The sequence below is a fragment of the Schistocerca piceifrons genome, chromosome 8, assembly GCF_021461385.2.
Source record: "Schistocerca piceifrons isolate TAMUIC-IGC-003096 chromosome 8, iqSchPice1.1, whole genome shotgun sequence".
NCBI classification, from domain to species: Eukaryota; Metazoa; Arthropoda; class Insecta; order Orthoptera; family Acrididae; genus Schistocerca; species Schistocerca piceifrons.
Genome location: NC_060145.1, coordinates 181,582,976 through 181,604,651, shown reverse-complemented (window position 1 = coordinate 181,604,651; position 21,676 = coordinate 181,582,976). Strand labels below are relative to the sequence as shown.

The following is a 21,676-nucleotide window of genomic DNA, read 5'->3' as shown; positions in this document are numbered from 1 at the left end:
ATTCTATCATTAAGCAACTGTCGACGTCTCTTGTCTTAGGGATGTGTAAATACTCTACGCTGTTACTATTTAATAACTGTATTTCCCGAAAGAAAAAAAAAACTGTGATGTCGAGATACCACTCACGCAACATTTAGCATCAGCCGGTCTGCGACAACGAAATACGAGGTAATTTCGCACTATAATTCCCTGGAGGCGAAGTGAAAACGAGGAACATGGAACATTTGCGCTTGGCTGTTCACACGCAGCTGCCAGCCAACCGTTAGCCGGGCTACACCGGCGATAGCATCGTAAAGCAGAAGTCGTTCCCCGTATCGGAACAGGTCTACAAGCGCCGCGGAGTGCGCGGCCCGCAGCAGGCAGGTGGAGCCAACGACGCCGTAAACACACCGGCGCCGCGTCGCCCTCCCCTGAAAGCTTTCCAGGGCAGCGGCAGCCGCGATGACATCTCAGCCACCGGTCTTAACCTTACCGCGTATTTAGGGCGGCGAACACAAATAAACTAAACATTTTACGTCCCATGACGTCTCTGAGGCAGAGTAGCCCAGTCTCTTGTTATTCGATTTTCGAGCACGACAGAATCGAAGTAACGTGAAGAAGCGAGGTGGCGCGATGGTCAAGAGACTGGTATCCGAGAGGAGTTTGATCCGAATCCCAGTTGGGCTTACTTGATCTACGTTTCCCCCTCCAACTGACATAGTGGTAGCCTTTTAATAATACCGTATTGGCGGGCCAACAAACGGAAAGGGTAGACTTAATAACGACCGAGTACCTGAGCGTTTGGACACATGAACATGGAGTATCATTGCATGAATCAAAGTACGTTACCTGACAAAAAAAAAAAAAAAAAACTGGAGGTGGAAGAAGAAAGGAAATGGTTGAGAGGATAGGCCTATACAATGTTATTTCAGTGATTAATCAAATCTACAAAGAATTTTGACGTACGATCCGACTCATCAGTATTACGCTGCATCCCCTCTAGTTTGTATGCATGTGCGGATTCGGTTGGGAAGGGTGTCGTGAAGCCGTTGTATGCTTGGCGGCGTAACAGAGTTTTACTTTGAGAAACACTTTGTTTGTCTTTCCAAATATTTACCTCCTCCGTGTTACCACAGAATACGTGTCGGTGTTAGCATTTGAAACATCCCCTTAGAAAAATTTATAAATGACAGTGCTGGAAAACCTCTACGTTATTTGATTATCAAACAGCTGAGCAAAACTGAACGTACTCAGACATTTCTCTCTCTACTTATTCTGATCAACACTTTTTTTTTTTTTTAGCGCTACGCAATCTGACTTTCAATAATCCCTACAAAAGAATGGTCCTGACTAACAATAACCTATACCTATACCTTTCATGAATCACTTACCTCACAAAAATCTTCGTTACTCAAACTACCGCAACACAGCGTGCGCCTATACACCCAGCTGAGTAAAAGATTGTTACTACTGAAGCCACTAACTGTTGATAGGCATAGTTAGCAAACGAAAGATTTTGATGGAGAACAAACAATGTATTTACCTTAATTGTGTTCAAAAGTCATAATATATATATATCAGTTCATGACATCCAGTCTTACAATTTCCTTTTTCTGACGGATACGCGTTCAGATCGCCCGCTCTCAAAACTCTGCCATCTCTCCCCCCTCATCCACCACTGCTGGCGATTCACCTCCAACTGCACAACGCTACGCGCAGTTCACATCCAACTGCCCAACACTACAATAGCGAATATTCCAACAATGCCAACCAGCCACAGACTGCCCACAGCACAGTCAGTGATTTTCATACAGAGCGCTACGTGGCGTTACCAACATAAAAACCTAAACAGCCTACTTACATGAAACACTTTGTTTGTCTTTCCAAATATTTACCTAATCCGTATTACCACAGAATACGTGTCGGTGTTAGGATTTCCTCTGAGCATGCAGTACACGCGAGGTACCTAGCTGCTTTCACTGCTCCGAGTGAAATTCATGGGACTTCTGGTAAAGTGTGTGTGTGGACATTAAGCTGGGAATATGGGTCTCACGGGGAGCGTGCAAGGGATAAATCCCTGCAGTCGCACTCTTCTCTGTGCCCTCGGTGGCTCAGATTGACAGAGCGTCTGCCGTGTAAGCAGGACACCCCGACTTCGAGTCCCGGTCGGAGCACACATTTTCAACTGTCCCCGTTGATGTATATCAACGCCTGTTGGCAGCGTAGGGTCTTGATTTAATTATCATTTCATTTTAGATCGGTGCGTGGTCGCCGATGGTATCGGTTCTTTCGGACATGTCCGAAAGAACAGATACCATCTTCATATATTTGCATGTCTGTTCGTCCGTACACATCTCTGTAGCTGTCGTTCGTGCTGGCCGCTTTTGCCTTCCCCTGCAGCGAGCTGCTCCGCTGTTTACACCGATGCACGTAGATTTTAAAGAACGAACCACGTCTTCTTCATCCGTCATTCGACGTAGTATCGACGATATTCTCTGAGTGGTAAATTCTGACTATGAGCAATGGGTCTGCTTACGATCTTTTAAACGCTCCACTTGACAATGCACCTTTAAGCCAAGCAACATCACGCATTGCGGAATTATGATAGTGTATGTACTCGTATGCACGTATGTATGTATGAATGTATGTGTGTGTGTGTGTGTGTGTGTGTGTGTGTGTGTGTGCGCGCGCGCGTGTGTGTGTGTGTGTGTGTGTGTGTGTGTGTGTGTGTGTTGGTGTGTGTGCGTCATTACTTCTACTCAATTTTACGAGTCAGCGTTTCTAAATTATTTTCTGCGGCCTGAGAAATATACGGGTTGCTTAGCTTGGAGATTTCAGGGCTTAGCTAAAACTACATACGGCTGTAGTAATTGCTTCTATAACAAAATATGGCTTTCAGTTTTGGTGTATCCTTCCAGAATAATTATTTCCTGTGTAACTTCCGAAGCCGGCAGGAGTGGCCGAGCGGTTCTGGGGGCTACAGTCTGGAACCGCGCGTCCGCTACGGTCGCAGGCTCGAATCCTGCCTCGGGCATGCATGAGTGTGATGTCCTTAGGTTAGTTAGGTTCAAGTAGTTCTAAGTTCTAGGGGACTGATACCTCAGAAGTTAAGTCCCATAGTGCTCAGAGCCATTTGAACCATTTTTTTGTAACTTCTGATTCGCTTCTATTACAGGCCGTTGTGTTTGATGTTCTTAATAACAGTGTCAAAAAAATATTCATTATTGGTAACACCTGGCTTTATCTCACTCTGTTGCATTCTAATAATTTAATGTTCATTCCTGTTAGGGGAAACCTTACGATTTTCGACCACCTTTACAGAATTTCTCTTTCTTATGGGTTTCAGATAGTTTCTTAACCACAATTCTTTCATTTAAGTGCAATGCTTATCAATTTTTTGATTAATTTTTTAGTTTAATATTGCTACTTATGATGAGAACACATAGTTTCACATTTACACTTGTTTAACTTACTGATTACTTTCATATTTATCTGTACTTTTGGGCTATGAAAATTGTTTGGTGAATTTGTGTTGTGATGACGAAATACAAAGGGTCATATTTTAGTTGCCTATGTGGTCCAGAAAAAGAGGTCAGTCTATTTGTGATCATTTATTGATATTACGCTGAGGAATGTGGTAATACATTGTAGAGAATTCGTGGAATAATGTGGCATCGGACTGTAATTAAAATTTTGTTCAAACTTAAATATACTACGGAAACTTGTCTTTTATTTTGAAATACATGGAAGAACAGTGCTCAGAGAGTAGGGCATTACTGTCTGACGATTTAAGGTAAAAGTATGTCTTTTTTCTGTGAGAATTTATTGATGGTTATGTGATAAATATTCTGTAGTGTGTACGAATAATAATTCCTATGATTAGAAACGTTCTCGCAGATTAAAACTGTGTGCCGGACCAAGACTCGAACTCGGGATCTTTGCCTTTCGCGGGTAAGTGCTCTACCATCTGAGCTACCCAAGCACGACTCAGGCCCCGTCGTCACGGCTACACTTCTGCCAGTACCTCGTCTCATACCTTCCAAGCTGTGAGGACGGCACTGTAGCTCAACGTGTTCGGTCAGAGGGATAGCTACCCACTGTAACAAAAATCTGAGTGAATGGATCAACAAAGAACTTAAACGGGTGTCATCGGACGTCCGCCCCGAACAAATTCAACGACCAATATAGAAAAAAAAAAAACGACGATGGTAGAGAACTTGCCCGCGAAAGGCAAAGGTCTCGAGTGTCGGTACGGTGCTCAATAAAACATGGTCAACTGCAGAAATATCAGAAGTCAAGGGCATGTTACACCTAATAATGTCTCACAATTACTTTACATTTAATGGGAACGTTTACCAACAGAATGAGGGTCTTGCCATGGGCAGTAGCATTTCAAGTTTTCTGGCAGACATATTTCTCACTCATCTGGAAAGTAAGTTCTTTAATGAAGGCAATAGACTCAAAAGTAAAATAGTATATTACTGGAGATATGTTGATGACACCTTGCTGCTATTTGATGGAACAAAAGATGAGCTCGAAGAACTATCAGCAGTATTCAATACTTTCTACAAAAACATAAAATTCACAATAGAACATGAGGACAACTAAAGCATAAACTTCCTGGATCTTAAAATCACCAACCACCAACAAAACACAAATTCAGCATACACAAAAAACGCACATACACAGACATAACACTGGACAACTCATCATACCATCCCACCACACAGAAACGTGCTGCATTTAGGTCCATGCTACACAGAGTACAATCCCTTTATTTAGAAGAAAACACTGTCACGAATGAGATAGATACAATAAATCGCATTGCATAAGCAATGGCTACAAAACCAAAACAGTTGACAATTTAAGAAGACAAATGCATAAAAGGAAGACAACGAATGGAAACACTGTGAAAGAAGAGAAAATATTCGCCAGTATCTCATACCTGGGCCCCATATCACAAAAAATCGCCAACCTTTTCAGAAAAACAAATGTAACAGTTGCATTCTCAACCAATAATAAGTTAGGAAACCTACTCATCCATAACGTAAAATCAGATACACAAACATACAACAACAACGGAATGTACAAAGTGTCATGGCCCAGTTTTCCTGCCTACTATGTAGGGAAAACAGGAAGAAACTTCAAGACCCGTTTTCAAGAACATGTAAATGCTTTCAGGCTCAAGAATTTCGAAAAATCAGTCATTGCACTACATATGTTGGAAACGAAACACATCATCAACAGTCTAGAAAACAATTTGGTAATACTACATAACGAAGCCAATGGTAAGACGCTAAGTCTGTTAGAACAACTAGAGATATACCTCCACAAAATCAGAAAACCAGAATCTATGTCAAATGAACAAACAGATTCTCAATCCAATTTTAAAGACCTATTCTAACGTTAGTTCCTGCATATTGTGATTGTGTAATAGTTATGTCTTTAGCGGTACGAACAAATTCATCTGTGAAGAGTTTGTAAACAAGTGTGTGCAAATGTACGACTTGAATGAAGTGACATGCACTAAAACGACGGAGAAAAGAATGTTTGCCGGTACCAAAACGTTAAAAATGCTGTACTTGGATGATGTGGTAAGTTTACACTGGTCATTTTCCACTATTTTGCACATATTTATCGCGTTCGACTTACGAAATTCATAACCTAACACTAAACCTTTTCGTGACAGGAATTTGCATTTCACATCATTCAGGAAAAGAAATAAAACATGTATTCAGACAAATTACAACTGACGATGGACCCACAGGGACCGAAATGCATCGTGTAGTTAATAAAACACGAAAAAGTTGTGACTGAAGGCGTTGTTTAATTCATAGCTCCACTGTTTTGAATACAGTTACGTTGTATGCTGCAAAATATGGATAAAATTAAATCATATATTTTTTGTCTGAATTTCAGATTTTGATGCTGACGTGTTGAACTGTGAAAGAATTGTGAGCAGTAACATTTCTTGTCTTGATAATTAGGTACTTTGCAGAGCACTGTTGGAATTTAGTGCGTGATTTTCATTTTTTGAATCTATATCTGATTGTTCAAGTTCTGTAGGATTCAGATATTGTGGTTGTGTGAGGAATTTGTTGCATATATTTTTTATTGTATTATTCAGTATGAGATCTAGAAGACAACAACACGAGAAGGGCATATTTTGAAAAACCCAGGAAAGAAGGGGCAAATCTAAGCTGATGGAACATTGATTTTGGTATCTTGTATGGTTCTGCTACCCAGAAAGATGATAGTATATCCAACACTGATCCATTTAGTATTTCCATTAGTTAAGTAGACTGTGTTGGAGTCAGTGATATTAATGAATCACGTCAGGAAGGCAGTCGTTTTGTCATGAATGAAGGAGAAGTTGAGCTACTTTAGGTTACTTGTAGATGTGGTGTATCAGCAGATGGTTCTGCATCTTGCACTGCTCAAACTAAAAAGCAAGAAATTAGTTCAGTTTCAACACTTACTGATAAGCAAGACTTTTTCAGTAGGTTGGTAGTGTCTGCAAAGGCTGAATTAGTCTACTAAAAATACAGAATTAGGAGAGACCATAGAGAGCAATACCAAGGAATTAACTGAGTGGATCGAAGAAAACCCCGTGCAGTATCAAGCTAACGTTATCACCATCTGTTTACAGCAATAGATACATCGTTCAGAACAAAAATTTGAATCGAGTAATAAGAGTGTTGCATGGAAATTTGATGTGCTCAGCACACACTTGAGAGAAAAGCTGCATTCAGATTTTAATGATAATATTTCTGCTCTTCAAAACAACCTAGCCACTGTTCAGGAAGGTCAGATTAAATTTCAAAAGGTTGTTAGTGCACGGTCGCAAAATGAATTCAAGCACATAGGGGAGGAATGTAAAGGGATAAGACGGATCCGTCAGAGAGGTTGCAGGTGGTGCCAAGGCAGAGCAAATTTCAAGTCACACTTCATTGCTACAGGGTGTAGAAAGCAATTTTGAGGAACTGAAGGTTAGTTCTGAGAAAGAAATATCAGAAAATAGGGAAGAGACGAACCACACAGTTAACAAGGTGAATAATTTGGCAAATTCTGTTGCACAGTGTTGCAGTGGTACTATACCTGTGGCTGTTGGTGATTCTGAAGAGATGAGGTCATTACTAATGTGTAAGGAAGGTCATATGGAAATTAATAAGAAAATAAGAGAATTAGGTCATGAATTACATGAGAGAGTATCTAAGATTGAGGGAACGTTAGGTGGAAATGTTGCTGAAGGTACTTGATATGATATGGACTGCGGCCATGAAGATGAGCCAGATCCTGTGCGTTATTGCACTAGGAGGAGAATCCATAATATTCATAGTCATTTCATCAACGAGGCTGTAAAGCGTTAAAGCATGTTCAGTTTTGACTACAACAATTACTTATCTGTTAAAAAGACTCAGGTTTCCATAAATACTTCAAATATTATTGATCGTCATGCTTCATTGGACCAATTTCATTTTTCACATCAATCATCTTGGGCTGCTGCCGAATTTGTATATCATTATCTGGAAGGTGAAATGCTGCGCACATGCTTACAACGATTAGGAATTGTAAATCATATGAGGAGTTTAGGCACTCGAAGTACCCAGAGAAGAACTAAGTAAGTCACTCCCTCAATGAAACTCAGAAAGCGAAGTTTTAATTTCAAAATGCAATCAGTACTTTTCATACAAAGTAATATTTTCTAACAATGTCAAAATTGAAATAATAGGTGAACAAAAAGATGATTTTTAATGTTTTTAACAACTATAATACGAAAATAAATAAAAAATTCACCCAAGCTACCAACTTATCAGGAAAGAAACCAGGTACGTTTCTTGAAACAGAAAGTGATCGAAGTATGTCAGTCAGCTACTCTTTGTTTTATTTGTGTGTATAAACGTTTTACTACCATTTCAGATATTTTTATTACCATTTCTAATATTATTATTATCATTTATAATATTTTTATTGTTATGTCTAACATTTTATCATTTCTAACAGTATTATTGTCATTTTTAAAATTATGTTAACATTTCTATTACTATTATCATCACTTCTAATATTATTATTATAACAATGAAATTTCACAGTTGTCTTCTAAGTTGTCAGTCATGCGACAATCCATGGAAGAACTTCACTACTGCCTGGTCACAGAACTTCATGATACTTTGCTCTGGAAATAGATAGGCATCCTTCAGATAACTGAGACTTTTGTTAAATATTTTTGCATGTAACTAACTCTAAACGAAAATTTGAACGATGGCATTAATATGTCTACCTAAAATTACCTGTACAGAACAAAGAAAGTTGCTAAATTCTCCTGCATTTTGTACTGATCCACTTCTCTCAGCCGGCCGCGGTGGTCTCGCGGTTAAGGCGCTCAGTCCGGAACCGCGCGACTGCTACGGTCGCAGGTTCGAATCCTGCCTCGGGCATGGATGTGTGTGATGTCCTTAGGTTAGTTAGGTTTAAGTAGTTCTAAGTTCTAGGGGACTGATGACCACAGTAGTTAAGTCCCATAGTGCTCAGAGCCATTTGAACCAGCCAGCCACTTCTCTCAGGCTTTCTTACGATATAGCATACTGTGGATCAACTATAATTGTCTCTTCAGTTCATCAGTCGAAGGTGCCTGGTTTCCTTCATTGGTCTGGTCTTAAACGGGTATTTCAGTACATAATTCCAGTCGTATGCCATTCCCTGATAGATTCTCTCCACAATGAAAGGCGATGGTTTGATTCTAGGATTTTCAGTCGTGCTCATGAAGTCATATAGGGTTTCCATCCTCTGTTTCAAATTCCAGTTGCCAACGTTCTTATCACATTCCATATGCAAGGTACCTAATTCTGTAAATTTGATCTTCATGTTTGTCAAGCCATGAGCGTTATTATGAACGCTGTAGTGTAAGTAGAGGAAAATTGTGGAATTCTTGTTTTGCCCTTCAGCAGCATCACAAAGCACTGAAGTTCTTCAAGGACATTATCTAGGTAGTTTGTAACGAAATGAAAAAGAAATGACGCTACCTTGTTAGGACCTTTATTGGCGATAACCAGACGGTATTCATAGAAAGCTAAGAGACCGATGTTGAGAATGTGGCTGTTAAATGAATACATTGTTAGGTGACTTTCATAATATACAATGTAGTTATATTTGTGTTTTTAGATATTTTAGTAAAATCCGCACAGACTGGCTCCATGGACTTGGTTTTCATACTTTTGTATCTTGCATCTCTTTGGCGTTGGTGGAATGTTTCACCTTTTCTTTTGTGAAGAACATTCATGATTAACTTTTTAATTTCTTCTTTATCATTTTCTGCTGACAGTGCTTTTAATTTGTCTAGAATGTATCACAATGAGTGGAAGTGTTTCTGCATGGCTGTCACATGCATATATTGAAAGTCATAGTTGTAAAGTATCTGTAGGTTTCATAGGAAGTATCAATTGTAGCATAAAGTTCTTTGATCTTCAGGAACATTTTCTTTACATTCAAATATTCAGGCAAGCTGCCCTTACTTGATTGTTTGTAACATAATGAATAAAATCTTCCATACTGGCTGTTGCAATAGCCTTATTAAAGAGACACTTCCAATTTCACATCAGAAGAGATGCATCTTTAGGTGATAGACTTTAATAAATATAAACTGTGAAGGATCTTATGTGTTTCCTTCCTTCCTATACATCTCTTCGAATAATAGACAACAGGGATATTGGAGCTCAGAAGAAATTCAAATGATGCTTTAATGCTGGAAGGCACTAAATTCATATAGTTTTTTGATGTAAACCAGACATATGGAATGGAATGAAGAGATGGAATCTTTTTATGAATGTCTGAAGGAAACCTATGAGAAAGGCAGAGATTGTTTTTATAAATTCAAAATTGGAGACTTTACTGGCAAGTTGGAACAAACAAAGAAGGTGATTCAGATTCTGGCAAATATGGAATAGACTAAAGACATGATAATGGTGGAAGATTGGTACAATTTGTAACCTCCCCACAACATAAAAAAAATAATATGAATAAGATTCTAATTTAGTGTAACCACAAAACAAAATTATTTCACAGTGTAACCTCCCCACAAAATTCGTTCCCATTTATAACCTCCCTACAGAGATTCATTCGCATTTAACCTCCACACAAAATTCTTTCTGATTTAATCCAAGCTCAAAATTCATTCACTTTTAGTGTAACCTCACAACAAAAAAAATCCTATACCTCTCAACAGTAAAAATTATAATTATGTTGTTCACATTCAGTGTAACGTCCCAATAAAAAATTTAATTCAGTAACCTGGTAATAAAACAATGTAACTAACCTCTCAATTAAATTGTCGCTCACTTATGACTTTTCAATAATTCACTGTGCATTTAACCTCGTAAATTTTGGACGACAGCAGTGCTGCATCATGGCCCTGAAAGATCATTATGAATAAAAAAAGGAAAAATTCTTACCTCAATGAAGTCGCCGGATATATCTGCTCTTACAATAAATTTTTCCGGCACAGCTCTGTGCAATGCTGGCCGACCTATCTGTCATTTATGAAAGAAAGCAACTGATTTTTCTATTGCAATAATCGGGATGATCATGGATGGGAGAAATTAGTAAATTCTTTAAATTGAAATGAATGGTTGTTAAAAGTTACTTTTTATGAGGAAGATTATTATTACGAGAGTTTTAAAACATTTACATGCGACTTGAGATAACATTATTACATATGCGCGAGGCTGCTTTTTACCTTGTACAATAATACTCAGGCTCCGGCATCGCTGCACCGCGACCGGGCCAGCCAACACGATACACCAGACCAGACCAGAGCAGATCCAGACTAGCAACAACTTACTGCTACAGCTACACGGTTCCTATTACAGTCAACACTGCTCTCTGGTCAGAGACCTTGCACATCACAGGCAGCGCATGAGCAATACATCGAAATTACATCTGCTTGGACCTCTTACAAATTTGCAGAATGCATGAAAACACCTATTACGAATACGTTTTTCAAGAAGCACCCAAGTCGCAAATGGACTTGGAGGGGTCCTAACTTTGAAGTGAAAAACGAGATAGACTTCATTCTCGCCAGTAGGCCTCAAAACATTAAAGATGTCACTGTGTTAAACAGATTCAAGACAAGCAGTGATCATCGGTTAGTAAGAGCAAGATTTGAATTTAATACAAAATATGAAAGATAAAAACTAATTAAACGAAAAAGTAAAATTTTAAATGTAAAAAATCTTGAAGAACGGAAAGAGGAATATCAAGAAAGAATTAAAACAATAATAATAATGTGAAGCAGAAGAAGTATCAAAGGTATTAATTACGACAGTTGAAGAAGTGGGTGGCTTATATAAATACAGAAACCAATCCAAGAAACTGACAAATAAAACAACAGGTTTGATGGACAAGAGAAGAAGAATGAAAGTTGATACAGACAAAGATAAGATAAAATGTGCAGAGCTGTGCAAAGATCTGAGAAAGAGCATGAAAGACGACATCAAGAAGTATGAAGAAGACACGCTAATAGCCAGTCTTGAGAATAAATCTCGTTTAAAGAAAGCCAAGCTAATAGCACTACACACAAATCAGGGTCGAATTACAGACAAGAAAAAAATAATTGAATATAGTGCAAATTTCTATACTAACCTATACAGTAAAATCAATTACGATACCTTGATTCTAGACGAATTGGGTGCTTCTGTCTCCCAAATTCCAGAAATACTCCCATCAGATGTCAAACATGTAATAGATGCAATGTATGTATGTTTGTAGACAATATGAAAAAAGGGACTGCTCCAGGTAGTGATGACCTCCCAGTCGATGTTCTAAAGCTGATGGATACATCTAAGATATTTTCAGGTTGTTTGCACCGTGAAACATTATCAAGAGACTGGAATAAATATAAAATAATTCTAATACATTAGAGAGATAGTATCAAAGATATAAAGAACTATCGCCCTGTCAGCTTACTCTCCACAGCGTACAAAAGTTTTCTCTAGGATCTTGACTACCAGATTGAGCACTACTCTCGACCAGGCTCAACCCACTGAGCGAGCCGGTTTCCGGTCAGAATTTAGCACAGTTCATCATGTCTTCTCGCTACAGGAAATAATTATTAGAACAAATGAGTACCATCCACCCCTTTGCCTTGCTTTTATAGACTTTGAAAAGGCCTTTGATTCGATCAGTTACCCAGCTATGTTTGCGGCTCTAAAAGAACAAGGAGTAGAACAGGGCTATATCAAAATCCTACTTAACATTTACAAAACCTCCTCAGCCTTTGTGAGCGTTGCCGAAGATACTGATAAATTTCTCATAGAAAAGGGTGTGAAGCAAGGTGATTCTATATCTCCCAAACTATTTTAAGCAGTCTTAGAGAAAGCCGTGCATAAATTGAATTTGGTAGAAAAGGAATTCAGGTTCTCTGAAAAAGACGGAACAACTTAAGGTTTGCGGATGATATTGTCCTATTTGCAAATGACAAAGAAGAACTTCAAATATTAGTTAACGAACTTGCATTAGTGTGCTCTGAAGTTGGACAGAAATGAACATTGATAAAACCAAGATAATGATCAATGATTGGACACCTGAGGGAAGTATGTCAGTTGGAAGTACACAACTCCAAAGAGTCACAGGGTATATCTATCTGGATCAATTGATAAACATGAATGGAGATTTAAAACCACATATATTACGACTAATTAAATTGGGCTAGCAAGCTTAAGGGAGCCATTCTTCAATTTTGAAATCTAAGATGTCAGTTGAGCTGAAGAAATCTATTTTTGACCGATGTATATTGCGAGTAATAACTTATGCCTCCGAAACATGGACATTAAATGAGTTCATTGTTAGGAAGCTAACAGTTGCCCAAAGAGGAATGGATAGATCAATGTCGGTTTACACGAAATAAGACAGGAAGAGAGCAGTTGAAATAAGATGAGCAACGAAGGTCACCGACATAATGGAAAGAGTGAATACATTGAAATGGTAGTGGGCTGGTAATGTTGCTCGAACAAAAGAAGGTAGATAGTCTAAACAAGTCTTAGACTGGAGCCCAATTTACCTACCAAAAAGAACTAGAGGAAGACCACCAGACAGATGGGACAGAGATATAAGATATAAGATAAGATTCAAGTGGCAACGGGAAGCTCAGAATCAGAAGAAATGGAAGATCTTATGGGATGCTTTGTTATACGCCGACTCAAAAGAGGCCACATTATTAAGTGACAGAACTGGCAGATGATGATGAATTGAACCAAGCGTCCCATTGAGTTCATTTTTGCACCAGGTTGATGAGTTTACGCGCCGCTATCGTCTAAAACGAGTTCTCCCTCGGGAATGGGTACTTGTTGTCCTTACCGTAAGTTAGTTTAAGTTAGATTAAGTAGTGCGTAAGCCTACGGACCGATGACCTTAGCAATTTGGTCCCATGGTTGTTGAAAGTTCGACTGGATCATTGAAGCGATGCTCACTCACTGGAGAAAACGTAATGGTAGGTAGACGTTATCTCAAAAAAACTAATATTAGAATTGCTCTTAGAAAAATGAAAAGACTATGGACATGACTGTTTATATTTTGTGGCTGTTTACCGTTTTTATGTAAACAAACTAGTGAAAGTTTCGACGTCGTCTTCCATGTTAGTCTGCGCAGTCCAACCGATTTGTGCACCCATGGTCAATGCTGTAGCAGCACACGCTGGTACTGTTTAAACCGCTTGTCCTGGATACACAGTTGTTTTCGCAACCAAGTTTACAGCTGCAGACGAGGTACATGCTCCGATGCTTGTTCGTCTTCGGTCGGAATTGGTTTAAGCGCACCGGCATGCTCGCCCCATCCCCATTCTTTTTCTGGAAGGTGATCTGCTATCCATACTTGAACCTAAAGGTAATGATGCAAATCAGCTAACGATCCGAGGATTTGTTTTTATATTAGACGAAATTAACGAAGATAACGTCTTCCTCACCTAGTTGCAAACACAACACGAATCCCTTTTAGCCGTTGCGGATCTTAGTGGAAGTGCGACCAAAGCAAATGTTGTTTTGATGGACTGATTTCCAACAGTCCTGCAGTACGGCCGTTGTCTGGCGCCGTTAGGCTGTCTTCAACATCGTTGCCGTACAAACCTAAAAGGTGTTCTCGAGCTGCTGTGCTTTCCAGCTGTGTAGCATCCGGTTGTGTTGAAGATAGAAACTCTTTCCCTTAAATAGGCGCCTTCTTTGATATTCTCGAACGATCCATTTTTGCCTTTTCTGAACAGAGCAGAAGTTGTGTCGCGTCCAGCTGCTGCGTGGAAAAGAAAAGAAGATTGACGCAAAGATCTCCAAAGGCTGTGATGTCCTCTTCGCTGTTGAAACCGAGGGGTGTTAGCACTCGAAGGTTAAGTCCAGGGCAGAGATGGCGTTTGTCGCTAAAGAACCTGTTTTCGGTAACATCGGGTTTTTCCCATGCCAGTTTAACCTGACTGTTAAAACCGCTGAAAATAACCGTTTTCTGAAATAACCGATTTTCCACTTTTTATTCTAGTTACTTCCTGTCATGAAAGTAAAAATCAAACAAATACTGAAAAATTTTGATTCTTTTAGTTTTGAGATGCATGGTATCAAAATAATAGATTAAACAGGCAAATAATAGGAAACTGAATCTGTGCACCGTCCTCTGCTTTTCTCGAGAAGTGGTAAGTGAATTAATAATACAAAAAAATCACTAGTATTCTACTACTGATTCTAACTTTTTCAAACTCTGCTCAGAAATCATGTTGTAATCGTGGATCGTACCACTATTTGGGCATCACGAACAGTCACGGCTTAAGAGTGAAAATTGCGATTGAGGCTCTCTGTTTTTCTTTTTAATTTGTACGTTTTCAAGGGCTTCAAGCAGATAAAGGCATATTATCTAAGCAATGGAAGTAGATCAGCTACTTTCTACTTTTACTGTATACTTCGAATAAATTGTTAAGTTTTTAATTTATTACTGTTAACATAATTTGCTTCCTCTTTTAATATTCCATACAAATGGTAGACAAATCTTTAATCTTTGAAAACAAATGACACAATGTACTTCATTACTGCGTCACTTCGTAAAAATATTTCTAGACGAAGGTTCCATATTTATTTATTGGTTTGGCTTACTTGCTCGTTATACAGTCTTATTTAAAGACTTCGTATATAAGATGTTAAATATACACGAAAGTATACGTAATATAAACAAGTAACCCAGAGAAAATAGTATACCTGAATATACATGTCTGTTAATCACTCTACAACTCTTTGCGTCATCAAATGCGGCTCACTGACCCCACAAGGAAATCTATCAGGGGATGCACAGTTTGCATAGGACACCACAGTCACACGCTGGGGCATCTTTGAACCTCCGTTGTTACAAACAGACACCATATCTTCCATGATCTGTATGAGATCGATTCAGGGGTGTCCAATCACACGTTTGTTGAGGTCAGTTATAAGATGAGAATTAGAGGAAACTTCTGCCAAACCTCTTTCCGATCTTGACAAACATCATATACAAAAGGCGCATCTTGCGTTGGCCGCTGTGGCTTTCTAGATTTGAGTCTGCTGGCCGACGTTTTCCGTAGTCGGTTACATAGAAGAAAGTTTTGGTGAGTGAAACACTTTTGGAATTCTGTTATTGCTGATGCTTCACGTTTTATTGATGGTGGCGCCATGGTAGCGGCGTAGATTTAGAAGTGTCACTGACTATTTTCATTGCTTGATTCTATGTCTTGCCAATTAGGAGTACAAGTGCACTATTTTCCATACTGAAGCTCAGTATTCTGCTTTGGGGTAAACTAATGCTAATGTAGCAGTACGAAGAGTATCTGCATTTGCACCCCATCCTAACTCGCTCAGATTTCTGGTGCTCACTTTTTTTGCTACATTTTGTAAATAATTCTTAAAGGTAAGAACCTGGCCCAAAATGACCCCCAAATATTTTGGGTGTTGGTTATGTTCCAGGGGGACGTTTTCGAAGCCCGTATTGAAACTGTGATTTGCCTCACAGCTATTAAAATGGTAAGTATTTACCTCCGTTTTTGATGGATTTGGGTTCAATCTCCAGTTCTCGAAATACTCTCTCATTGTGTATAAATCTGTGGTCAGAGACCCTTAACACTCTTCCAGCTTTCTTGCTTGATAAGATAGTGCTATATCATCAGCAAACAGCATATTTTTGCGCTAGTGTTGGGCGTATCGCTGGTATAAATATTGAAAAGGGCTGGTGATTACACAGAGTCCTGTGGTTGTCAATTACTCAGCCTGGGGTTACAGCTAGTCTGTCATAGAACTGATGTCCTGTGACGACAGCGAGAAACTACCTTAAAGACCAGGTGGGGTCAAATCTTGTTCGCTGCACGTACACACGTACCTTAAGCAACGAAACCGCGGCTACAGAGCGATTATTGCCTCAGCAATACCATACCAATTCTTAGGCCACGTGTCGTGCACGTTTCTGTTGATATTGTTATTAAAATAGCACCGATCGACTCTCCAATTTTCTGTAAAAACGCAGTATTTCAAGCCTATGCAACTTACTCCTTTTTAAAAATGATATATTTGAATACGAGAAATTTTAGCTCTGCTGCTGTGGCTAATCGATTTTCCGGTTTTTAATCGGTTATTAGTAAAAACTGAAAACACCTTTTATGACCGAGACCACAAAAATACCAAAAAATGGCGGTCATTCAGAAGGAAAACACCGGTATCGGTTTTAACGGGTCCGTTTTTCTCGTCACTAGGCCAGGGGTTAGACGTAGTGGCCAAAAGGAAGAGACTATCAGTATTCGCCTAACCTCACGGATGGTGCACTGTTGTTGGCGTGATGCATAACAGTCTCCACCAGCACAGTATCCGCGGACCCGGGAGGCACAATTACCTCGATCGCAGCTCTTATCAGGAGTCTGGACAACACAGCAATGAAGCGCACTTTGTTTTTAACACTATTCGAAAAGGCTCCAGGAGATGTTGTTGGTGTAGGTCGTCAGTTACAGCCTCTGCCCATGGTTCCCTCGTGTTTCTTTTGATGTGTTCTTCCTCTTTACTACTTGGAGAGTTGTAGCCGTCGAAAACAATAGTGACGTTCGTACCGAAGTGATTACTGACGTACTGGAGGCAGAGCTGACTGTAATTTGCTGCATGCGACCATACCACCGGATGAGACAGGGATTCGCCGTTAATTGTAAACACTGCGTTGGATGGAAATTCATTTTTGGGCTGTGCCATTTCACCAAGAACGGTCGATCAACGCAGACTTTGCAGCTTGTCGCATCAACGTCCCGTCAAACAGCGCAGTAGGCCTTGCTGCTAGTTCGTGTTTCATGTTTTGAACAACGTCATCATCGTTGCGTACGACACAGAGTAGTCGCTGAAAAATTGATTTGGATTTAAATGGTCTTTCATCTTGGTCGTTTTAGACACAGAAGCAACAGTTGTGAGTTTATTTTTTTCTCTTGGTCAAATGCCAATTTTGATAGATGTAGTTTTAAAAATGTAGTAGTAGTTCCTTGATAATGAGCTTTTTTTGAAAAAAAAAAATTCATCACTATTTCTAATCCATAGGAGTTAAATTTTCTAAAATAATGTAACGGATATTTCATTATTTCTTACTGAGAAACCAGATATCAATTTTCGTAGCTCTTGGTTAAAGGTGCATCGATAAAGTTTTCCTCTATGTTTCACATTTCTGTCCTTAGCGGTTTTGACTGAGTGGTGATGAGACGAGCCAGGTGAGTCTCACGGTACCGCAAATGTCCGCTGCATCAGTAACCTATCATTCGTTCGCGTAATGCTTCTCAAGGAGTGCATCCTTTATTCGGCCGAACAGCTGGAAGTCGGAAGATCGGAGGACAGGTGGTGTGGCGCCGCTCCGTCGATTGCCGTTTTGTTTCCAGTTCGAACTGATGAATCTATGTTTCATCGTCTGTGACGAAGTTTGGCAAACACTTGTCGCCATGAGTCTCGCAACGAGCAAGCAATTCCACGCAGATGGTCCTTTATGTGGCAATGAACCCAGCTGGAACTCACCTTTGAGGACCCCAAAATGATGGATCACTATGTCAGCACAACTAACAAAGACGTCCAGTTGAGCAGCGAGGTGTCTGACTGTGATCCATCGCTCAACTCGCGTGAGAATGTCCGCACGTTCCAACATTGCAGAAGCCACAGCTGTGTGCGGGTGATTGGCACGCGGGAAATCGGACAGGTCTGCGCGACCTTGTTGTGACAATGTCAGTTGCGTCGCCCAACGAATCACCGTGTTTTTGTTCACTGCCAAGTCTGCGTAGGCATTCTGTAAGCGGCTATGAATATCTACGATGTTCGGGTTCTCAGCCAAAAGAAACTCAATGACAGCTGTCTGCTTAAAACATACCTCTGTTAGAGACGCCGTTTTGAAGGTTGCATCTAGCGCCGCCACCTACCAGAAGTTGACGAAACTGGCACAAATTGTACATCTGTTTGCATATTTTATAGCATTAACCAATGTATTACCGCAACCTTTAGGCAGCTAATATATGTAACATGTAATCTTAAGACCCCTTGCCATGTCAATGTTTGCTCTCATATATAATAACTCTTTCCTCTCTCTCTCTCTCTCTCTCTCTCTCTCTCTCTCTCACACACACACACACACACACACACACACACACACACACACACACACTTTCTCTCTCTCTTCCTCTCCTTCCGCCTCCAGCTTAATCCCAATCGAATAGTGTCATCTATGTGTGATTTTACTGCTGTAGCCTATATGATTATTATAGTTCAAGTCTGTAACATCTCACCTGATTGTTATTAACAAGTATGAAGTTTAAGCCATTTTAACATTTCACCTGATTGTATAAACGAGTACAAATGTTAAGCTGTTTTAACTTGTCAAAATTGGATTTATATGCCACCTGAAGGACACACACATATATTCTACACCTCAAAACAAACACCTCCAAAAGCTTTAATCAATTATTCTGTTATAATGTTGTTAGGATGTATATTCTTTGCACTTTGCGATTATGACTTCTCTTCTGCTATACGAACCTTGCACCCCCCAGACGCCATATATGTTTACAAATGTGACAGTATACATGTGATGTGTTACGACAGCGAAAGGAACCTGTGACCACTGGAAGTACTGTAGTTTACTCACTTTATGTTTACCATTAGATATCAGTTCAAATTTTTGTCAGAAGAAATCCAAAACCATGTTCTGAAATAGTATCTTGTTTCTCCACTAGGCAGTGCCACAAGTTCCTACAAAAAATCGTAAAACAACACACACAGAAATGTCATACTAACTGATGTAAATCCACCCGATGATGGAGGTTTAAACCTTTGAAACGCCTCATGGAAATAAACAAAACGGTGACTGGTAACAGTAAACTTGTTGTTTCATTTAACGAAACTGTAAGGGATGAAGCGGGAATATACCACGATGTCCCTCAACATATTCAGTGATTTTTTCAGTCGTAAATGGTCGATAAGAAGTGTGTTGCATTAATAATTGAACGCCCCTCCTATTTCGTAATTAAATTAGCAATGTGTGTTCGCCCAAGTGCGAATGGATTTACGTACGCCAACGTTAAACGTTATCGTTGTAGTCATTAGTGTCACTGACATGGCGCATTACGCGCCTGGAAGGGACTTCTTAATCAAGAGCATGACTTTCCCCGCTGCTGTTACACCTTCTGTCGAGGGCTGAATTCTTTTTTACATTTTTCTTTGCAGGGTTTGTCGACTTCATTCGGTGAGTTTTTAAATTACACCTCGTTTGCATATCGGCCCGAAGCAAAGCAGCCGGAAAACGTGCACAGAGCGCTCGCCCCGACTGCTGACATCTGGGTGGCAGGCCGGGACGGAGGCAGGCGAGACGATGACGGAGGCGCTCGCGACGGCTAGTGACTTAATTTGCGGTCGCACTGGTGGACGGCGACGCGCGCCGCCTGCCGTCGACCCCGGCCGTGGGACCGGGCGTCCCTGGGCAGCAGGTGCTGGCCGCCGGTGGTAATTGGCCGCGAGGTGTCGGCCCGCGCCGGAAGTCGTTACCGCAGATAGCGCAGCCCGGCCGTCCTGCCGGCGCGGCGCGGCGCGCCCAGGTGCCACACGCGACGCCCCGCAACCGGCCCGCATCTCCCGCCGCCGCTAGCTGGCTGGCTAGCTGGCTGGCTGGCTGCCTGCCTGCGCCGAGCCAACGGTAGCACGCGCTCACTCGTATTCCAAAGAAGTCGGCACCACGTACTATCCTGGCCATTAATACCGCGACACCGTGAAGGCGGCATGCAAAAAATGTAAATACGTGCAAAACTGTATGTACATGGAATTGATGTCTTCAGTCACTAGCCCGCCCGGTTGGCTGTGCAGTCTAAAGCACGGCTTTCCGGGCGGGAAGGAGCGCCTGGTCCCCGGCACGAATCCGCCCGGTGGATTTGTGTCGAGGTCCGGTGAACTGGCCAGTCTGTGGGTGGTTTTTAGGCGGTTTTCCATCTGCCTCGGCGAATGCGGGCTGGTTCCACTTATTCCGCCTCAGTTACACTATGTCGGCGATTGCTGTGCAAAAAAGTTCTCCACGTACGCGTACACCACCATTACTCTACCACGCAAACATAGGGGTTACATTCGTCTGGTGTGAGACGTTCCCTGGGAGGGGGGGGGGGGGGGGGGGTCCATCGGCGGCCGAACCGCACAGTAACCCTGGGTTCGGTGTGGGGCGGCGGAGGGGTGAAGTGGACTGCGGTAGTCGTCGTGGGGTTGTGGACCACTGTGGTTGCGGCTGGGACGGAGCCTCTCTGTCGTTTCTAGGTCCCCGGTTAACATACAATAAACATCATGCGGGATTTCGATGTGGATATTGCACTAGAGAGCACATATTCTGTTCTCTAGGCTGCGAAGGATCGTAGGACCATGTCACGTTCCTTGAGTCACGAAAAGGGCTCGTTTCCAACGACACAGTATCCACACAGACGGTGTACCGACGTCTCGAGCACCACGACCAGTCAACTCTCAACTAGGTCGCGTATGTCTTTCTTTGCCGTGGAAGCAGCGCTCCTGGTAGCCAAACAGGTCACAGAAGTTGCTTTACCCAGCGACTCGGACAACGATAACTATTAGGTTGGTGCATAAGTTCATAGCGTTTTTGTTCTGCATGTTGGTATGTAACCTCCCAACAGATAAAAAATATAATTATATCATTCGCATTTAGTGTAACCTCCCAATAGTTAAATTCCGTAACCTTGGAATAATAAAATGTGACTAATCTCTCAATAAAATTGTGGCTCACTTAAAACCTTTCAGTAATTGACTGTGAAGTTAAACTGGTAAATTTTGGACGTCAGCAGTGCTGCGTCATGGCCCAGAAAGATCATACTGAATAAATTGAAAATTCTTACCTCAATAAAGTCGCCGGATAACGCGTGTATATCTGTTCTCTATAAGAAATTTTTCTGCCACAGCCCAGTGCAATGCTGGCCGATACATTTGTCATGTATAAAAAGAAACAACTGATTTTTCTTTACAATAATCGGGATGATCATGGATCAGAGAAATTAGTAAATTCTTTATTTGTCATGTATAAAAAGAAACAACTGATTTTTCTTAACAATAATTGGGATGACCATGGATTGGAGAAATTAGTAAATTCTTTAAATTGAGATGAATGATTTTCAAAAGTTAATTTTTATAAGAAAGAGTATTACTAAGAGATTTTTTAA

At 40.7% G+C, this 21,676-nt stretch overlaps 1 protein-coding gene across 1 annotated transcript in view; it reads right to left on the bottom strand.

The window, feature by feature from the left end:
• LOC124712168 overlaps window positions 1-20,220 on the bottom strand; it is a 193,010-nt gene extending 172,790 nt beyond the window's left edge. The window contains exon 1 of the mRNA XM_047242463.1: window positions 19,890-20,220. Within this exon, the coding sequence (XP_047098419.1) occupies window positions 19,890-20,220 (331 nt within the window). The remainder of the gene's footprint in view (window positions 1-19,889) is intronic.
• Between the last annotated feature and the right edge of the window lie 1,456 nt (window positions 20,221-21,676).